This window comes from Vanessa tameamea, chromosome 4 (assembly GCF_037043105.1).
Source record: "Vanessa tameamea isolate UH-Manoa-2023 chromosome 4, ilVanTame1 primary haplotype, whole genome shotgun sequence".
NCBI classification, from domain to species: domain Eukaryota; kingdom Metazoa; phylum Arthropoda; class Insecta; order Lepidoptera; family Nymphalidae; genus Vanessa; species Vanessa tameamea.
Window position 1 is genome coordinate 8749234 of NC_087312.1, and position 16287 is coordinate 8765520.

The following is a 16287-nucleotide window of genomic DNA, read 5'->3' on the forward strand; positions in this document are numbered from 1 at the left end:
ATTGCGGTGGTTGCAGCCAAAGGGCCTCATTTTTCTGTTATAATACTCAAATCCCTTATGCAAATCTTAAAATAGCGTAAATAATACAATAAAATGAGAATAATTGATAATGCTTTAATGTATTTTATAATTATTATATATATATTATATTTAAATATTATCTTTAGTTCAATATTAAATTCAATGCATGAGTTTTAAATAAAGTGAAAAATAGCAATAACTTGAAATGAAAAATGATATCGCAATAAAAAAGGCATATTTTATAAAGTAATTAATAAGTTTTCTTATTATGAAAATATTACAAGATTATAACGAAGAGTAGAAAATTTAAATACCATACAAATATGGCACTTTATAGTTACCACCTTCTTCAGACATTGGCGCTTTAAGGAAAATCAACCATTTCTTACATTCGCAATGTGCCACTAACTTGGAATGGAATGTTATATCCTTTGTGTCTGTAATTACACTGACACGCTTCAAACCAAAACACAAAAATACTTAATATTAGTTTTCTATACTATGATGATTATAAGATGAGGCCCAGAGTCTTATTTAAAATTATGAATAGTTTTAGTCTTGTATATAAGATTAAAACAAAATATTGCATATGACAAGAAAGCCTAAGTGCTACTATTATTTTATTTGGCCTCATGTTTGAAACTTATGCCATACATCGTTGAGAAATTGACATTGTCTATGGGTAACATTTTGTGAAATTTGTGAGTGTTCGTTCGTGTGCCGGTTGCCAATTTTTCTTCGGTTATTAGGTTTCCAGATAGATTTAAGTTCAGCTAGAATAAAGTGTAACAAAATGCTGACGGAAACGACGCTAACACTCATACAAATATTAGAAAAGACTATATCACCAGGTTTGCAACGCTTTCTTTAAATACTATGAGCATGGCGCTTCTTTATTGTCAACTGACTTTTATAGTACGTAGCACAAACGATTATTAGATAGAAGGAAAGTATGTTATCAATATAAAAAAGTTCTTAAGTAGTGAGGTAACCTCTAAAATTACCTGGTATTCATTATAAAAGTTTTGATTTTGAATATGTCCAAGCTAAAGGGATTACAACGTAACAAATTAGTACTGGACTGTCATGTTAAGAAGTTTCTGGTCGGTAGCATTATATCTGGGTAGATTATTTATGTTTTTTTTATGTATTTTGTTAAAATCTTTATTGTGCTCTAATTTTGTATTTACAACTTAGACTTTGTCTTTTTCTAGAATTAACCTCACCATGTGTTTCTTCATAATGCTGTTTAATGTCTTGTTTGTCATGCAAATCTAATAGGAGTTAGATTACTATTTCTGCTAAGTGTAATGACTCTTATTTAATCTCACTAACTACTTTTGCAGATCGAAATGAATTGGAAGCCGCTGAAAAATACCTTGACCATGCAGCTGTCACCAACTTCACAACCTTTATCAAGATGCTGTCAGATGTGCTGGTACAAGGGGGAAATAGCCAAGTGGCTAGAATGGCTGCTGGATTGCAGCTGAAAAACCACTTGACATCCAAAGATCCCACTTTAAAATTGCAATATCAGCAACGATGGCTAGCACTACCTGAGGATATAAGACTTTATATTAAAAAAAATGTAAAAATATAATATTAAATATTATAGTGTTTTTACATGTAAGATGTATTAATTACATTATGCAACATATAATTGTAAATACATTTCATATTTTAGATCTTAGCAGCAATAGGAACTGAGAATAGTAGGCCTAGTTCTGCAGCACAGTGTGTTGCATATGTAGCAGTGGCAGAGCTTGCTGAAGGACAGTGGAATGAACTCATTCCCATGCTTGTAGAAAATGTTCTTAATGCTCAATCAACAGAATTGAAGAAAGAAGCAAGCTTAGAGGCTATCGGTGAGGCATTTGTTTTTAAATTTAACATAAACAAATTTGAATATGCACAGGCACATTATCAATGTTTGTTAATAATTCTGTCAGCTAAAATATATAATTTGATAGTGTTATGAGTATTCATATATTAATTGACTATTTTTGTCAGTTAAGATTTGAATTAGGTATAAATTAGTTGGAACCAGACAAACGGGTTTTTTTTCATATACATATATCACTTTTCTGTTTTTTTTTAGATAAGATGATTATCCAATGCTGATATGAGACATTAAACAATTATCTTATACATTTACAATCAAAAATATATAATATATATTTTTTAAATATAAGTTACATATAAGATTGTCAGAAAATTTAATTTGTTGATTAACATATGCTACTTAAAATACATTTAAATAAATATAATGATATCCAAAGATGCAATGAACAACTCCCAATTCATTCAGTTTTTTGTCAGTGTTGTCATTCTAATTTTTTAAAATATAACTTATATTCAAATAAATAATATGGTATATAACTTGTTACTTGACTACACAGGGTTAGTAATTATTTTGTGGGGCAATGTAAATTTTTACAACAGTATTCCAGAAAACACATAAAACTTATCTCTCGTAAAAAAAAAAAATGTGTGTAGGTTATTATAACATAAACCACTTTATAGATTGTATAGAATGCCTTGGGAATAAATAAATTGTCTCCATTTCAACATTAAGTAATTTATTACTGTAATCACAAATATCTGACAAAAATATAAAAAAATATCCCAATGAGTATCTTTTGCTGGTTCTTCTCAGGTTTGGGTTGTTTCTTTTCGAACCGATGTTAGAATTTTGGTAATTAATAAAACAGTGTAATACTTTTATGTTGAAAAAAGATATTTGTTATTAAGTTTGACACAGAACTGTTTAAATAACACATAACAGTGAAATTTTCTCATCTAAAAAATAAGTAAACAGTAAACAAAGATAATATTGAACTTTTTTAAATATTAAAACAGCTTATATATTGATAAAATTTTTATTTGGCATCACATCATATTATTTACTAACATCATACTCACTAAAGAGACAGACTTATGAGTGAATATTTGATACAATGGCCATGGAATGTGGACTCTTCCTCACCTCTAATTGGTATAATACTCAACAGAATTCTACATTTTTGTGCAGGTTATATATGTCAAGAAATAGATGCAGAAGTATTAACAGAAAAAAGTAATCCAATTTTAACTGCTATTATCCATGGAATGAGATCTACTGAACCTAGTAGTTATGTTCGCCTTGCTGCAACACAAGCACTGCTTAACTCACTCGAGTTCACAAAAGCTAATTTTGATAAAGAAAACGAAAGAAACTTTATAATGGAAGTTGTTTGTGAAGCAACACAATCTAGTGATATGAGGATAAGTGTAGCAGCACTTCAATGTTTAGTAAGTATAATTATTGTTATGTTATGTTATTTTTGTACATTTTCTTATAAATTAAGAATTAATTTTATTGGTAGTACCTATTGAACTTTTTTTACACAAGTTTATAGCTTATGTGAGATGTAAAATGAAATTAGTTGCAATTGCTTTGTTTAAGAATCCTTTGAGGGCACTATATATACATAATAGGTATATATTTTTTATTTACATCAATTTTCACTAGGTAAAAATTTTAACTCTATACTATCAATACATGGAACCATACATGGGACAAGCTCTATTTCCTATTACCTTAGAAGCAATGAAATCTGATGTTGATGAGATTTCATTACAAGGTATTGAATTCTGGTCAAATGTAAGTGATGAAGAAATCGATCTGGCTATCGAAATGGCTGAGGCAGCAGAAGCAGGTAACAATTTTTGTAATTAATGTAATCACTATTCAATGAGTTTATACTTACTAATAATTTTGTTAAAATAACAGGCCGTCCACCAGTTAGGACATCGCGATTTTATGCCAGAGGAGCACTACAGTATATTGCTCCAGTCCTTATGCAAAAACTCACCAAGCAAGACGACTCTGATGATGAACTTGAATGGAACCCATCTAAAGCTGCTTCAGTGTGTTTGATGTTACTTTCAAACTGCTGTGAAGATGAGATTGTTCCAAATGTTTTGCCTTTCATTCGTACTAATATAAAAAATGAAAACTGGAGATACAGAGAAGCTGCACTAATGGCTTTTGGTTCCATATTGGGAGGTCTTGAAGCAAACACTCTTGTTCCTCTTGTGGAAGAAGCTATGCCTACTTTGATAGAGGCTATGTATGATTCTAGTGTAGCAGTGAGAGATACAGCCGCATGGACTATTGGCAGAATTTGTGAAATTGTTCCTGAAGCAGCTATCAATGACACATATATTAAACCACTATTAGAAAGTCTTGTTAGGGGCCTCAAGGCTGAGCCTCGTGTAGCCGCAAGTGTTTGCTGGGCATTCACTGGTCTAGCTGAAGCGGCTTATGAGGCTGCCGATAGTAGTGATTCGCATCAACCAAAAACTTATTGCATGTCATCTTACTTTGATTACATTGTTGAACGTCTTTTGGAAACAACTGATCGTCAAGACGCAGCTCAACATAACCTAAGATCAGCAGCTTATGAAGCACTCATGGAAATGGTTAAAAATTCTCCTACAGATTGCTATGTCACTGTGCAAAAAACTACAATGGTTATACTAGAAAGGCTGCAACAAGTGCTACAAATGGAGAATCACATCTCCAGTCAGGTTGATAGATCTCAGTTTAATGATCTACAGAGTCTCTTATGTGCCACTTTACAATCTGTACTTCGGAAGGTTACACCGGAGGATGCCCCTCAGATATCTGATGCTATAATGACAGCACTTTTAACAATGTTCGCTGGTAACGCAGGTAAGACAGGTGGCGTCCAAGAAGACGCTTTAATGGCGGTATCCACACTGGTTGAAGTATTAGGTGAAGGCTTCCTTAAATATATGGATGCATTTAAACAATATCTCTATGTTGGGCTCAAAAATCATCAAGAGTACCAAGTATGTGTGTCCGCTGTCGGTGTAACTGGCGATATCTGTCGCGCTCTAAAGAGTAAGGTAAATGGTCTGGTAATATTTTTACACTTATTGCTTATCTAATATAATGTTCAAGACTATAATCTTTATTTTTGTAATTTGCAGGTGCTCCCATATTGTGATGAAATCATATTTCTCTTATTAGAGAACCTTGGTGATCCATCTATTCATCGCTCAGTGAAACCTCAAATTTTATCTGTATTTGGAGATATTGCCCTGAGCATTGGTCCTGATTTTAAGAAATATTTTGATGTGGTTATGCAAATGTTACAACAGGTTGGTTGTCGGATTACTTATTTCATTTGTAGTCCGAAAATATCTATCCAAACTTGATTTTTTTCCTAAATTTACAGGCAAGTAGCGCACAAGTTGATCGTAATGATTATGACATGGTTGAATACTTATGTGAGTTACGAGAAAGTGTTCTGGAAGCTTACACAGGTATCATTCAAGGATTGAAAGGGGCAAGTGGAGAGGTAAGTTTATTGTAGAAAAGTACTTTCAAAAAACTCACACTACTACTCAACTTCTAGAGAAAGAATACAGCAATATATATAAACTATAACATGTAGTTTTTATATCACACTATATAGAACTATTATATTTTATAGAATAAAATATTAAAAGTTATATTAAATCTTGTCTACATACAGTCATGAGTCAGATTCCTTAGTTGCTTGAAAAAATAATGAGATTTACAATCAGTGAACATCAACGGCATCGCCCGCAGGTGCAGTCGGACGTGGCGCTGGTGGAGCCGCACGTGGGCGCCATCGTGAACTTCATGATCCAGGTGGCGTCGGAGCCCGAGCGCACGGACGGGCACATGTCGGTGATCGCGGGGCTGACGGGAGACCTGTGCACGGTGTTCGGGCTGCGCGTGCTGCCCATGCTGGAGACGCGGCCGCTGCTGGACCTGCTGCAGGTGGCGCGCCTGTCGCGCACGCCGCGCACCAAGACGCTGGCCAACTGGGCCACCAAGGAGATCCGCAAGCTCAAGCAGCAGACGCCTCTCGCTAGCTGGTACGACCCCGAGCCGCCGTTGCCTTCCCAGACAGTTTAATGTGCCAATGATAATGTCATCGATATTTTTTTACTTATCACAATACAATTCTGCAGTTAGGTTTTAATTATAAATAGGCTTAGATATTAAATTAATATGACCGATATGTCCTATCGCTCATTATTTAAGTCATCACTTAATCAGTTATCGAATGATCGATGATTTTTCGTGTCATATTCGGATATGCGAAAAATTAAAGTGTTTTACATAAGTCCTTAAAAAAAATCCTAATGATATTAATCTTTAGAACATTTCTTTGTTGTTTTAGTGTAAATATTGTGGTCTCTAAGACCATAACAACCTACAATTCCGAAAGTAAAAAAAATATAATTCTAATTTAATTTTATATAGTCTTTGTTTTAATTATTTCACATTTTGTAATGATTGTAGCATCAACTGCCGTGTTATTATGATGTAGATAAAAGAAATAATTTAATCTACTATAATCCTTTCTTTATCAACAACACAATAAAAGTCTATAGAAGTTTGTTAAATCTTGAATATGCACTTTAAAAAAAAATGTTTATTAATTATTGAATCTCAGTTTTTAATATAAACAAGTTCACTAAAGAAAAACGTCTGGTTTGTAATGCGTTATACGGATATGAGAGTGAATTTCGTAACTTAAAATCTCAATATGCGGTATTATAAAAAGTCATTATATCCTAACTAATACTATAATGCGAAACTTTGTTACGCTTTCACGTCTAAATTCGCCTACCGATATCGTGAAATTTGGGATACATGTAAAGGGTACAGGATACCGACCACCCGCCCCTCGAACATGCAAAGCTTTAAGAAAGCTAGTATATCTAATATAAAAAAAAAGACTTTAATGTTTTCTATTATGTCTGTTGATGCTATATGGTACCTTATTCCAAAAGGTCCTATCGTATCAGTTTTTGTAACATAATCTATAGTCTTTTAATTTATCATAATGTTATGATATGAATGTGTATGCACATGTGGCAGATTTTATTTTACCCAATGCAAATTTCCATATAATTATAAATTATTCCATGCTTTTCTTCATTCCTGACTATAAGATGAATTATAGAAACAAATTAAGCATGAATATTCACTGGTGCTTGCTCGGATATGCTTTATGCATCTTGTACGTTTTAAAACATTAAGTAATGATTTATTTTAATAAATCTTTTTTTCTGTACAGATTTGAAACCACGTGGAACAACAGTGATGTAACGAAGTTTCAGACAACTTATTGCTGGTAAACTCAAATATAATATTGGGAGGTCATATCATGTCATTATTTGTAAGTCGTTAGGTGCATTATTTTTAGGCCTTAGAGAATGCTTATTTTCGTTTCAATTTTAAAACTTGCTCTCTGTGACATTGTCTACATTTACTTCATATCGCAAAATTTACATATTATAATTATGTATGTATCTATTATTACTTATTTGAATTGAAGCGTAAGATCTAACAACGCAATTACCGATGTTTTTTAAATGTATAATGTACTATTTCGAATTTGATAACTATTTATACTATATTATATGTTGTTAATGTTTTAAATTAAAACTTAGGAGTCAAGTGCTAAGCGCGGAGCTTCAAATTTTGTAAACATCAAATTCGAAATAGAATTTTTACTCGTTCATTAAAAATTAAATAATTATATTGAATTTATGAGTTACTTGTTGTTATATCTTAAGCAATGATATGTGGCTTTTGATATTTAATGGAAAAATCCTATTATAGAGGCATTTATCTAACTTCCTATAACATTATTGTAATTCAATGCTTAATACGTGTATAATAAGCTGCTTCCGACAGATGTACAAGGAATTATTTTATTTGTGTATCACAAAGTGATCACCGCGCGGCCAATGCACCTAGCGCGGTATATTTGAAACATTATGTAAAGCCTCACCATTATCATTTCATAATAATCTTAATAAAAAAAAAACGTTAAAGCATTTTCCTATTTGGTATTATAGATACAGACAGTGGCTGTGGTATCTTTACTTATGTGAAGCGAAAGAGAATTGAATGAAAGTTGAAGTATGTTATTATAGGCATGCACATATGCAAGGGATTGTGAATTTTATAAATTATTATTGTTTTGTAAGATATTTGAAAGGAATCGTGGATGACGAAGAATGTTTGTGTGATGTGTGTGCGATCAGCATTTTGTAAACTTAGACATGTTATCAGCCCTGACGAAGGTTTGGTATTAATGTATAAGGTTCCGTCGAAGTTACGAGCGAGACTTAAGGACGCCATATTGGTGTATTATGCTTTTTATTCATCATAACTATTTTAATAAGAAAACGTCACTGCCGACCACTAGAAAAAGATCAAACTATTAAATATATAATTTAAAAACAAATATTTTTTATATTTGCATGTCAAAATGTATTTTCTACGGTCTTATGTAATCATTTTTAAATATCAAACTAACATTAAGTGTTTATTACATAATTAGTAATTCATTAAAATTATCAAAAACATATATATTCATATACAATAACATCGAATGGAATTGCAACATATTATGACAGTATATAATATTGTTTTTGCTAAAATTAGAGATAAATACTTTAAGCAATTCTACTATAAAATTACTACATACATGATTTATTTTTACTAATTTAGTGATTTATTTATTAATATTTATGAATAATATATTATTATTAACAAGAAATATTAATTAATGTTATTTTTGTGATGAATAAAAAGTCAGCCTGCCTTTAGTCTCGATCTCATGTTTTGTACATATGTAATTAACAGCTCTTTTTCCTTTACATGGTACGTTTTATTGGCGAAACATTGGCCAAAATCAAGCACTGACACTAACAAATTATTGTATAAATAATTAATTGTGCTTCCGTCGTTTTTTAAAGTTATCTTATAAAGAATTGTTTTCGAATCTCAAATGAGTATAGTGTAAATTTCTTTCCAGTTTTATACGGCTAATTTGTTAAACTTACGTATGGTCGCTTGTGACTATGAATTAATTGATTACATTATTAAAAACTGTTTTTCTTTTACAATTTACACGTCAGTGCCTTTATGCATTCGAAGTTTTTATCGGGTTCGTAATTTCTTATCGCGTCAATGTCAAACATTCGCGGAATATAATTTGTAACGGATACTGAGCGATAAATCTATTTTCCAATAACAGTAGTTGTAACGTTATGGACTGAAGAGCTTGATAAAAGCAGATTGTAAAACAAATTGTTTTAATTTAATTCGTATATTGAGTGTTTGCTAGTCTGTGAGCATCACTGACAGGGATGATGTTTGCGCGAATTATGCAAGATTTTTTACGAGATGTGTGTCGTTACTTCTAGAGCTCATAAACATGATATGGATATGCTTAAATATAACGAACCAGTGATTGTATAGCGTCTGCCAAGCTCGAAGCTAGTAGATACAGTATGGTGTTTATGAGACTCATTGGTATTGTGTTTTTACATAATATGCGTATATATGCTCATGTAATACGTACTGATTGATAATTTTTTCATTAATCTGTTATATTATGTAGGTACTTATATTAAGGATGATAGGAGAATATGTATGAGGACTAGTGCCATGCCATGAAAGGTTCTGAATTAGAATCATAGGCATCCGAGTCGATGAATACCACCCACTTTTCCTGCGCGAAACAAATATTATTTAAAATATTATTTTGTTACATCTTTTAATTTCTTTTGTTTTGCTCATAAATACTATCCTGTAAACAGTTCTACGATATTAAAAGCAATTTTAAAGTTAAATCGTTTTTTTTTTTCAATACCTAGATTTGGTTGTATATTTTGGGTTGTATACTATATTGTTAATCATTGATATTTTATATTCATATTTGGTTTACTGATAAAATTAATTTTAGTGTCAATATTTTAAAATTTTGTGATTTTTAATGTCCAGCTGGATAACAGCAAATATTTTACCATAATATTATAATCTATAATAATAAATAGACAGGTACAGGTGAATAGATTTAAGTTATTAAAATAAAAAAATACCATAAAAAGTCAATTATTTATATAATGAAGCGTCTTAGTATTAATGCTTTATTACACCCCCGATTGTCCAAAGTTTTTGAATGTTCCTGTCAAGAAACCTCAGTACTCTGCTCGGAGTTACGAATTTGGCAGTGTGCCGGTAAGGATTAATTTTTTCATCAATGAAATATAACTTATTTCAATGTACAAAAAGCTTAAAAGATTAATTATCGTTTAAAAAAAATCTGTTTGTGCTTCGTTTTTATTTCCGAAATGGGCTTTTAATTGACCGTAGACATTCAGTCTAGGGTAAAAAGAGATTTGCATTGGACTAGTGATGTGAATATGCAAATATTAAAAACTATACATATATAGTGAATATTAAAAACACCTTCCTAAACCTAAAAAACCCGGCCCTGAAATATTTTTCATAAAAATCGTGTATAGAAACATTACTTTCGACCGCTAGAAATATACAAACATTTTGACATTGAGAAATTTTAAGTATTACAAAAAGATGGATTATATTTAATAACATTAACAGCCTGCAAAATTGCCTACTGCTGACCTAAGGCCTCCTCTTGAGGAGAAGGTTTGGAGCATATACCAGCACGCTGGTCCAATGCAGGGTGGATACACAATACACATGTGGCAAAATTTCGTTGAAATTAGACATGCAGGTGTCCTCACGATGTTTTCCTTTACCGCCGAGGACGAGATGAATTATAAACACAAATTAAGCACATGAAAATAAAGTGGTGCTTGTCTGGGTTTGAACCCGCAATCATCGGTTGAGATGCACGCGTTCTAACCACTGGACCATCTCGGCTCATATTTAATACGTCGTTAAATGTTTCCTATTTTGCTGAATTGTAGGTTTGATATTCGTATACGTTAAATTACGTATTATTATTGATGTAAACATATTAGTATCTATAAATATACCCACTTAATGAAAAACATCCCGAAGCGAATCTTGCGTTACTACATTTGATCTTTCCCAATATAAATCAGACGTGAGCGCTATGGAACAATAAGTTTGACTCACAATCATTTGGCAATATTTAGCTAAGAATGGCACATTTTTAAGATACATAAAACAATAGTTATCGTTCATGATCTCACCACTGATGACACTTTTTTGTTTATTTAACGTAAATTAAGTTTACAATATTTATACCAAGTTTGGATTCAGGCAACAAAGACACCGGAAGAAGCTTACATACCATGTAAAACGAAACGATTTCTGTTTTTTAGTTTTACCATAATTAATGGATCGTAATAAATAAACCTAATTCATATATGAATAATATTATAGCTAAATTAGAATAAATCTAACTAGAAATTTATTTTGCATTTAGCAAAATCTTAAAATAAGTTATATTTTTCATTAAATTATTTTGAGCAACGTACTATTTAGTCTTGTTTTGTAGCATTTGTAGCAGATAACCTTATTAGTAGATAAAAAGGTACTACTATCCGATTGCCGGATATTAAGAAGTTAATAGTTATCTTGAAATATTGGGCAGGCATAATTAAACATTATTAATGGCAAACAAGCCAAAAATATCATTCCTTTGTAAAACTGTAACTGAATAAACTAAAATATTATCCATTCAAAGTAAAAAAAAACTATTTTGTACGTTTGGTTAAAATTAAATATTATACAATATATGTTTGTTTTTTAATACACAATACCTATATGTACTGTTAAACGAGACTATACTAACATTGTTATAATATTTATTCTGTACTATCAATTTATGACGTATAATAACATCGAGAATAGATTTCGTTTTTGTCGGTTTGACGGATATAAATTCGTAACTTTGTAATTCCTTTTTGCTCTGTCTGTCATTCAGTTAACCACGTTCCGCAGTACCCGTGGTCTTTCTTGTTTCATTTAAATATTTCATTTAATACCGCATTATAAGTTTATTTCTTATTTCTCTTACTATTGTAATATTTTAAACTCAATAACAATGAAGCCACCATACAAAATCGGTAAGTTTTATTTAATTTAAACCATTTGTTTTTGTTAATTTAAATTATTGCAACTTTACTAAACTAGTATATTATTAGTAAAGTACAATATTTATAGAAAATATTTGTTATTAGTTGCAAATGTACAATCTATATTTTGTTATTTTTAAAATTGTGAAGGTTATGTACTCTACATGTGTTTTTATAATACTTTGCAAATACCTTTTATATAATTAATAATAATTAATTTAAAAAACCAGAACAATATTGGTAAACATATGCTATCTTTTATTTGTTTACATATAATAATAATTAATATTGATAATCGAAAATATTGCTGATAGTTCTATAATTATCGATATTCGCCTAATCTTTAATATTTATCTTAATCTATTTTATAGGGTGTTACATGTTATACTTTCTCTAAAATTAAATTATTCTATATAATATGTTACAGCTGACGAAAAATTGGCCGAGCTGGGTCGTAAGGAAATAATGCTAGCCGAAAAAGAAATGCCTGGCCTAATGGCTTGCCGCCAAAAATACGCCTCATTAAAGATCTTAAAAGGTGCACGAATAGCTGGTAGCCTTCATATGACAGTACAGACAGCAGTTCTCATAGAAACTCTTATTGAATTAGGAGCAGAAGTAAGTGTCTTTAATTATTGCGCAATATTTGCCTATTATAAAAAAAAAGCAGGAAATACTATCGTAAAAAGCACGTGATTCAAATAACACTCGAAACATCTTTTAAATTTTCAAAATCATTCATCAATATTATGCTTATAAATATTTCATTGGTCTTTTTCTAATAACCATATTTTAATAGAATATTACTTTATACATTTTTTTGTGTAAAACATGTGACATAAACTTAGGTAAAAACAGGTTTATGAAAAGAAAAATAACTTATTCATACCAGAATTGAGATAAGATAAACATGTGTAGTATAGTCATGTTCCTATGAATTTAAATTATATTCTTATCATCACCACATATTGTTTTGACATTTCCTTAACTCACCTTTGATCCATAGTTCATGTGATGCAATAAAAATATAACAATATATGTAAAATAATTATTCATGCCTTATTCTTATCTTTTGTTTTCATTTACTTATTTTTTTTTTTCATATTTTAGGTTCAATGGTCAAGTAGTAACATTTACAGTACTCAAGATGAGGCTGCGGCTGCATTGGTGGCTGTTGGAATTCCTATATATGCATGGAAAGGGGAAACCGAGGAGGAATATGTTTGGTGCATTGAACAAACACTTGTATTCCCTGATGGAAAGGTATTTTTTCTTTATAATATTATAAGTTAAAAAGAAATAATCTTTAATTTATAACTTAAGAGTGGCCTTTTTATAAAATAGCATGTCAGTTTTAAACTACTTTGGTCTCAATTTGAATTAAAATTTTACATATTATTTTTCCAGCCATTGAACATGATTCTGGATGATGGAGGTGATCTTACAAACTTAGTCCACACAAAATACCCTCAGTATTTAGACGGTGTTAAAGGTATCTCTGAAGAAACAACTACTGGTGTACATAACTTATATAAGATGTTCCGTGAAGGTCTTCTGAAAGTTCCAGCCATAAATGTAAACGACTCTGTCACCAAAAGCAAGTTTGACAATTTGTATGGATGCAGAGAATCTCTACTTGATGGAATCAAGAGGGCCACTGATATAATGATTGCTGGAAAAGTTTGTGTGGTTGCTGGTTATGGTGATGTCGGAAAGGGATGCGCTCAAGCATTTAAAGGTTTTGGAGGTAGAGTAATTGTCACAGAAATAGATCCAATAAATGCACTGCAAGCAGCCATGGAAGGTTTCCAAGTGACAACAATGGATGAAGCAGCAGAAATTGGCCAAATATTTGTAACCACTACTGGAAACATTGATATCATTTGCAAAGAACATTTTGTCAAAATGAAAGATGATGCCATTGTTTGTAATATTGGTCACTTTGACTGCGAAGTAGATGTAGCTTGGCTGGAAAGTAATGCAAAAAAAGTAAACATTAAACAACAGGTTGACCGTTATGAACTTGAAAATGGGAACCATATAATCGTTCTTGCTGCTGGAAGACTTGTTAACTTAGGATGTGCCACTGGCCATTCATCATTTGTCATGTCAAATTCTTTTACTAACCAAGTTTTGGCACAGATTGAACTTTGGACAAAACACAATGAATACCCTATTGGTGTTCACACTTTGCCTAAGAAGTTAGATGAAGAAGTTGCAGCTTTGCATTTAGATCATTTAGGTGTTAAACTGACCAAGCTTTCTTCCAAACAAGCCAAGTACATTGGAGTGCCAGTTGAAGGACCATACAAACCAGATCATTATAGATATTGATTTTATTGAAATGAATTGTTTATGTGCAAATTAACATGCAATAAAAAAAGTCAGACTTTTGACTGCAACTGGTCTGTGGATAATAGCATAATATTATCACATATGTATTAACAAAATAAAAACAAAATATTAAATCTGGAATTTTATTTTATTTTGCACAAACCTGACACTATGACACAAGTAATAATTAAATCTTATAACTAATAAATTATGATGCATAGAACTGTAATAATTCTTCATCTTTAGGTTTTAAGATGCATTTATCCCTTAAATTAATTACCCATCCAGGCTCTAAACCATAGAATATTTGTCTAGGATCTTTTCTTTCACATAACATGTTATAATTCTTATCACTTTCTAGTATTGGTAATTGGTAACCATATTTTTGTGACAATCTAAGTCTTTCTTCAGAAATCTTCTCTGGGTCAGCTAAATACCCTCTCATTTCAGCACTGGTATAATATTCAATTACATCTGGTGGAGGGATCATTCTCCTAGGTATTGCTTGACCAGTTTGAAAAAATGATTTTGGGTTTTTAAGTAAAATCAGACTGTGGGGATCATAATATGCAGTTGTGATGACTCCACCATTCTTTTCAATAGCAGCAATAACTTGTTCACTTGCCCACTGAACTTCAATGTTAACTTTTGCAGAAAAAATGTCCATTCCTTCATCTGTTAAATGAATTCCAAAATGCTTTTGATCTGGAAAGAAGTTGTAAAGACCAGATCTGACAATACTCGCTATATCTATTGGTTTAGTTATGTCCAAGCGGTTTGTATCAATTAACTTCTGTATTTCAAGTAGTGAGATGGGTGGATACTGCCTCCTATGGCTAAAAGAAATAAATAATTATCTATACATAACATTTAGTTCATTGTTATTATTCTACACTGCTATCAAATGACACATTTTATGACTACATCAAAATTAAGTGTATAATCTAAATATTTTACTGAGATTTGAAATAGAGACCTATTTTAACATGACAATTTTTTTAGGCTTTATTGAACTCTATATTATGGGTTCAAACCCACTGAATTTCCATGTACTAAATTTGTATTTATAATAAATCATGCATTGTAGTAAAGAAAAACATAATTTCTAAGAAACTACCACTGTTGTATCAACCAACATGCACAGCATGCATGCATTGCATTTAAACAGCATGGTGAAATAAGCTCCAAAACTTGTGTTCAAAAGGAGAGGAGACCCTAGCATAGCAGTATGACTTTTACAGGCTTTTACTTTTACTCAAAAGAAGTACTTACTGATGGCCTTTGTAATAATGCTCATGAGGCATTCTTAGATAAAATGGATTATTTCCAGTTTCATAGCCAAGTCTCATGTAATTCTGTCGCTGACCAGAGCCTTTATTACCAGCACCATGCTTATCACCACCATGTTGACCTCGGCCCCGTTTTATCTAAAAGTTACTCAATTTTATTATATAAATACAAACATTCTATTCGGTATCAATTTATGTTTTTGGATAGTTTCACTGAAAATACTGCTTTTTTATTTTAGTACATTAAATATACTATAGATCAATCGTTTAATTTTTGGCCTTTTAATATTTATTTCTAATTAATAGAAAAGAAAACATATTTTGATTCAGTGTTTTAATTTTTTTTCACTAAGGTTTTCGTAGCGGTATGATAAACAAACGAATTATAGTCTCATTTATAGAATCAAAATAGTCGCCAATGCTAAATATTTCTTGATTCTTTATATCACAATCCATAAGATAAATATGACTATAAAATATTATCTTACATTTTTTCTGGACCCAGGATTATCACGAATGTTACCTAATGACAGTCTAGGCAATGACCGCAACATTGCAAGCGATTTTTCAGTTATTTGGCGAGAGCCCATGGTTTTGTAATTTTATTATTTCCTATAAGATTAAATTTATTTTGTAGTCAGTTCTAGGTTATCTTGTGTTCAATAAGAAAAAATGACATAAATCAGGTAGGTCTGCGTCAAAG

At 31.2% G+C, this 16287-nt stretch overlaps 3 protein-coding genes across 3 annotated transcripts; 2 read left to right on the forward strand and 1 right to left on the reverse strand.

The window, feature by feature from the left end:
* The first annotated feature begins 684 nt into the window (after positions 1-684).
* On the forward strand, positions 685-9720 carry Fs(2)ket (Female sterile (2) Ketel). Its single transcript, XM_026632030.2, has 10 exons — positions 685-872; positions 1368-1609; positions 1706-1886; positions 3053-3312; positions 3533-3719; positions 3794-4935; positions 5020-5190; positions 5268-5390; positions 5645-5937; positions 7149-9720. Coding segments are annotated over exons 1-10 (2658 nt in total). The 5' UTR covers positions 685-814; the 3' UTR covers positions 7150-9720.
* A 1996-nt stretch (positions 9721-11716) lies between these two features.
* LOC113394317 (adenosylhomocysteinase) lies at positions 11717-14429 on the forward strand. Its single transcript, XM_026631580.2, has 4 exons — positions 11717-11952; positions 12389-12579; positions 13072-13224; positions 13369-14429. The coding sequence occupies exons 1-4, from the start codon at positions 11931-11933 to the stop codon at positions 14293-14295; spliced, it is 1293 nt and encodes a 430-aa protein (XP_026487365.1). The 5' UTR covers positions 11717-11930; the 3' UTR covers positions 14296-14429.
* Positions 14425-16243, reverse strand: LOC113394318 (large ribosomal subunit protein uL15m). The gene is made up of 3 exons (XM_026631581.2): positions 16073-16243; positions 15568-15722; positions 14425-15131 (listed from the first exon to the last, which is right to left on the reverse strand). Exons 1-3 carry the CDS (start codon positions 16172-16174, stop codon positions 14504-14506), a joined length of 885 nt encoding a protein of 294 aa, XP_026487366.1. The 5' UTR covers positions 16175-16243; the 3' UTR covers positions 14425-14503.
* Between the last annotated feature and the right edge of the window lie 44 nt (positions 16244-16287).

What these genes read in the sequence shown, in the direction of transcription:
- LOC113394317 (XM_026631580.2), top strand. Translation starts at nt 11,931, where the DNA reads ATGAAGCCACCATACAAAATCG. An exon ending in GAAGCCACCATACAAAATCG is followed by an intron (nt 11,953 to 12,388) that starts GTAAGTTTTATT and finishes AATATGTTACAG; the next exon opens with CTGACGAAAAATTGGCCGAG. An exon ending in TTATTGAATTAGGAGCAGAA is followed by an intron (nt 12,580 to 13,071) that starts GTAAGTGTCTTT and finishes TTCATATTTTAG; the next exon opens with GTTCAATGGTCAAGTAGTAA.
- LOC113394318 (XM_026631581.2), bottom strand. Translation starts at nt 16,174, where the DNA reads ATGGGCTCTCGCCAAATAACTGAAAAATCGCTTGCAATGTTGCGGTCA. An exon ending in ATCCTGGGTCCAGAAAAAAT is followed by an intron (nt 15,723 to 16,072) that starts GTAAGATAATAT and finishes AGTAACTTTTAG; the next exon opens with ATAAAACGGGGCCGAGGTCA. An exon ending in CATTATTACAAAGGCCATCA is followed by an intron (nt 15,132 to 15,567) that starts GTAAGTACTTCT and finishes TATTTCTTTTAG; the next exon opens with CCATAGGAGGCAGTATCCAC.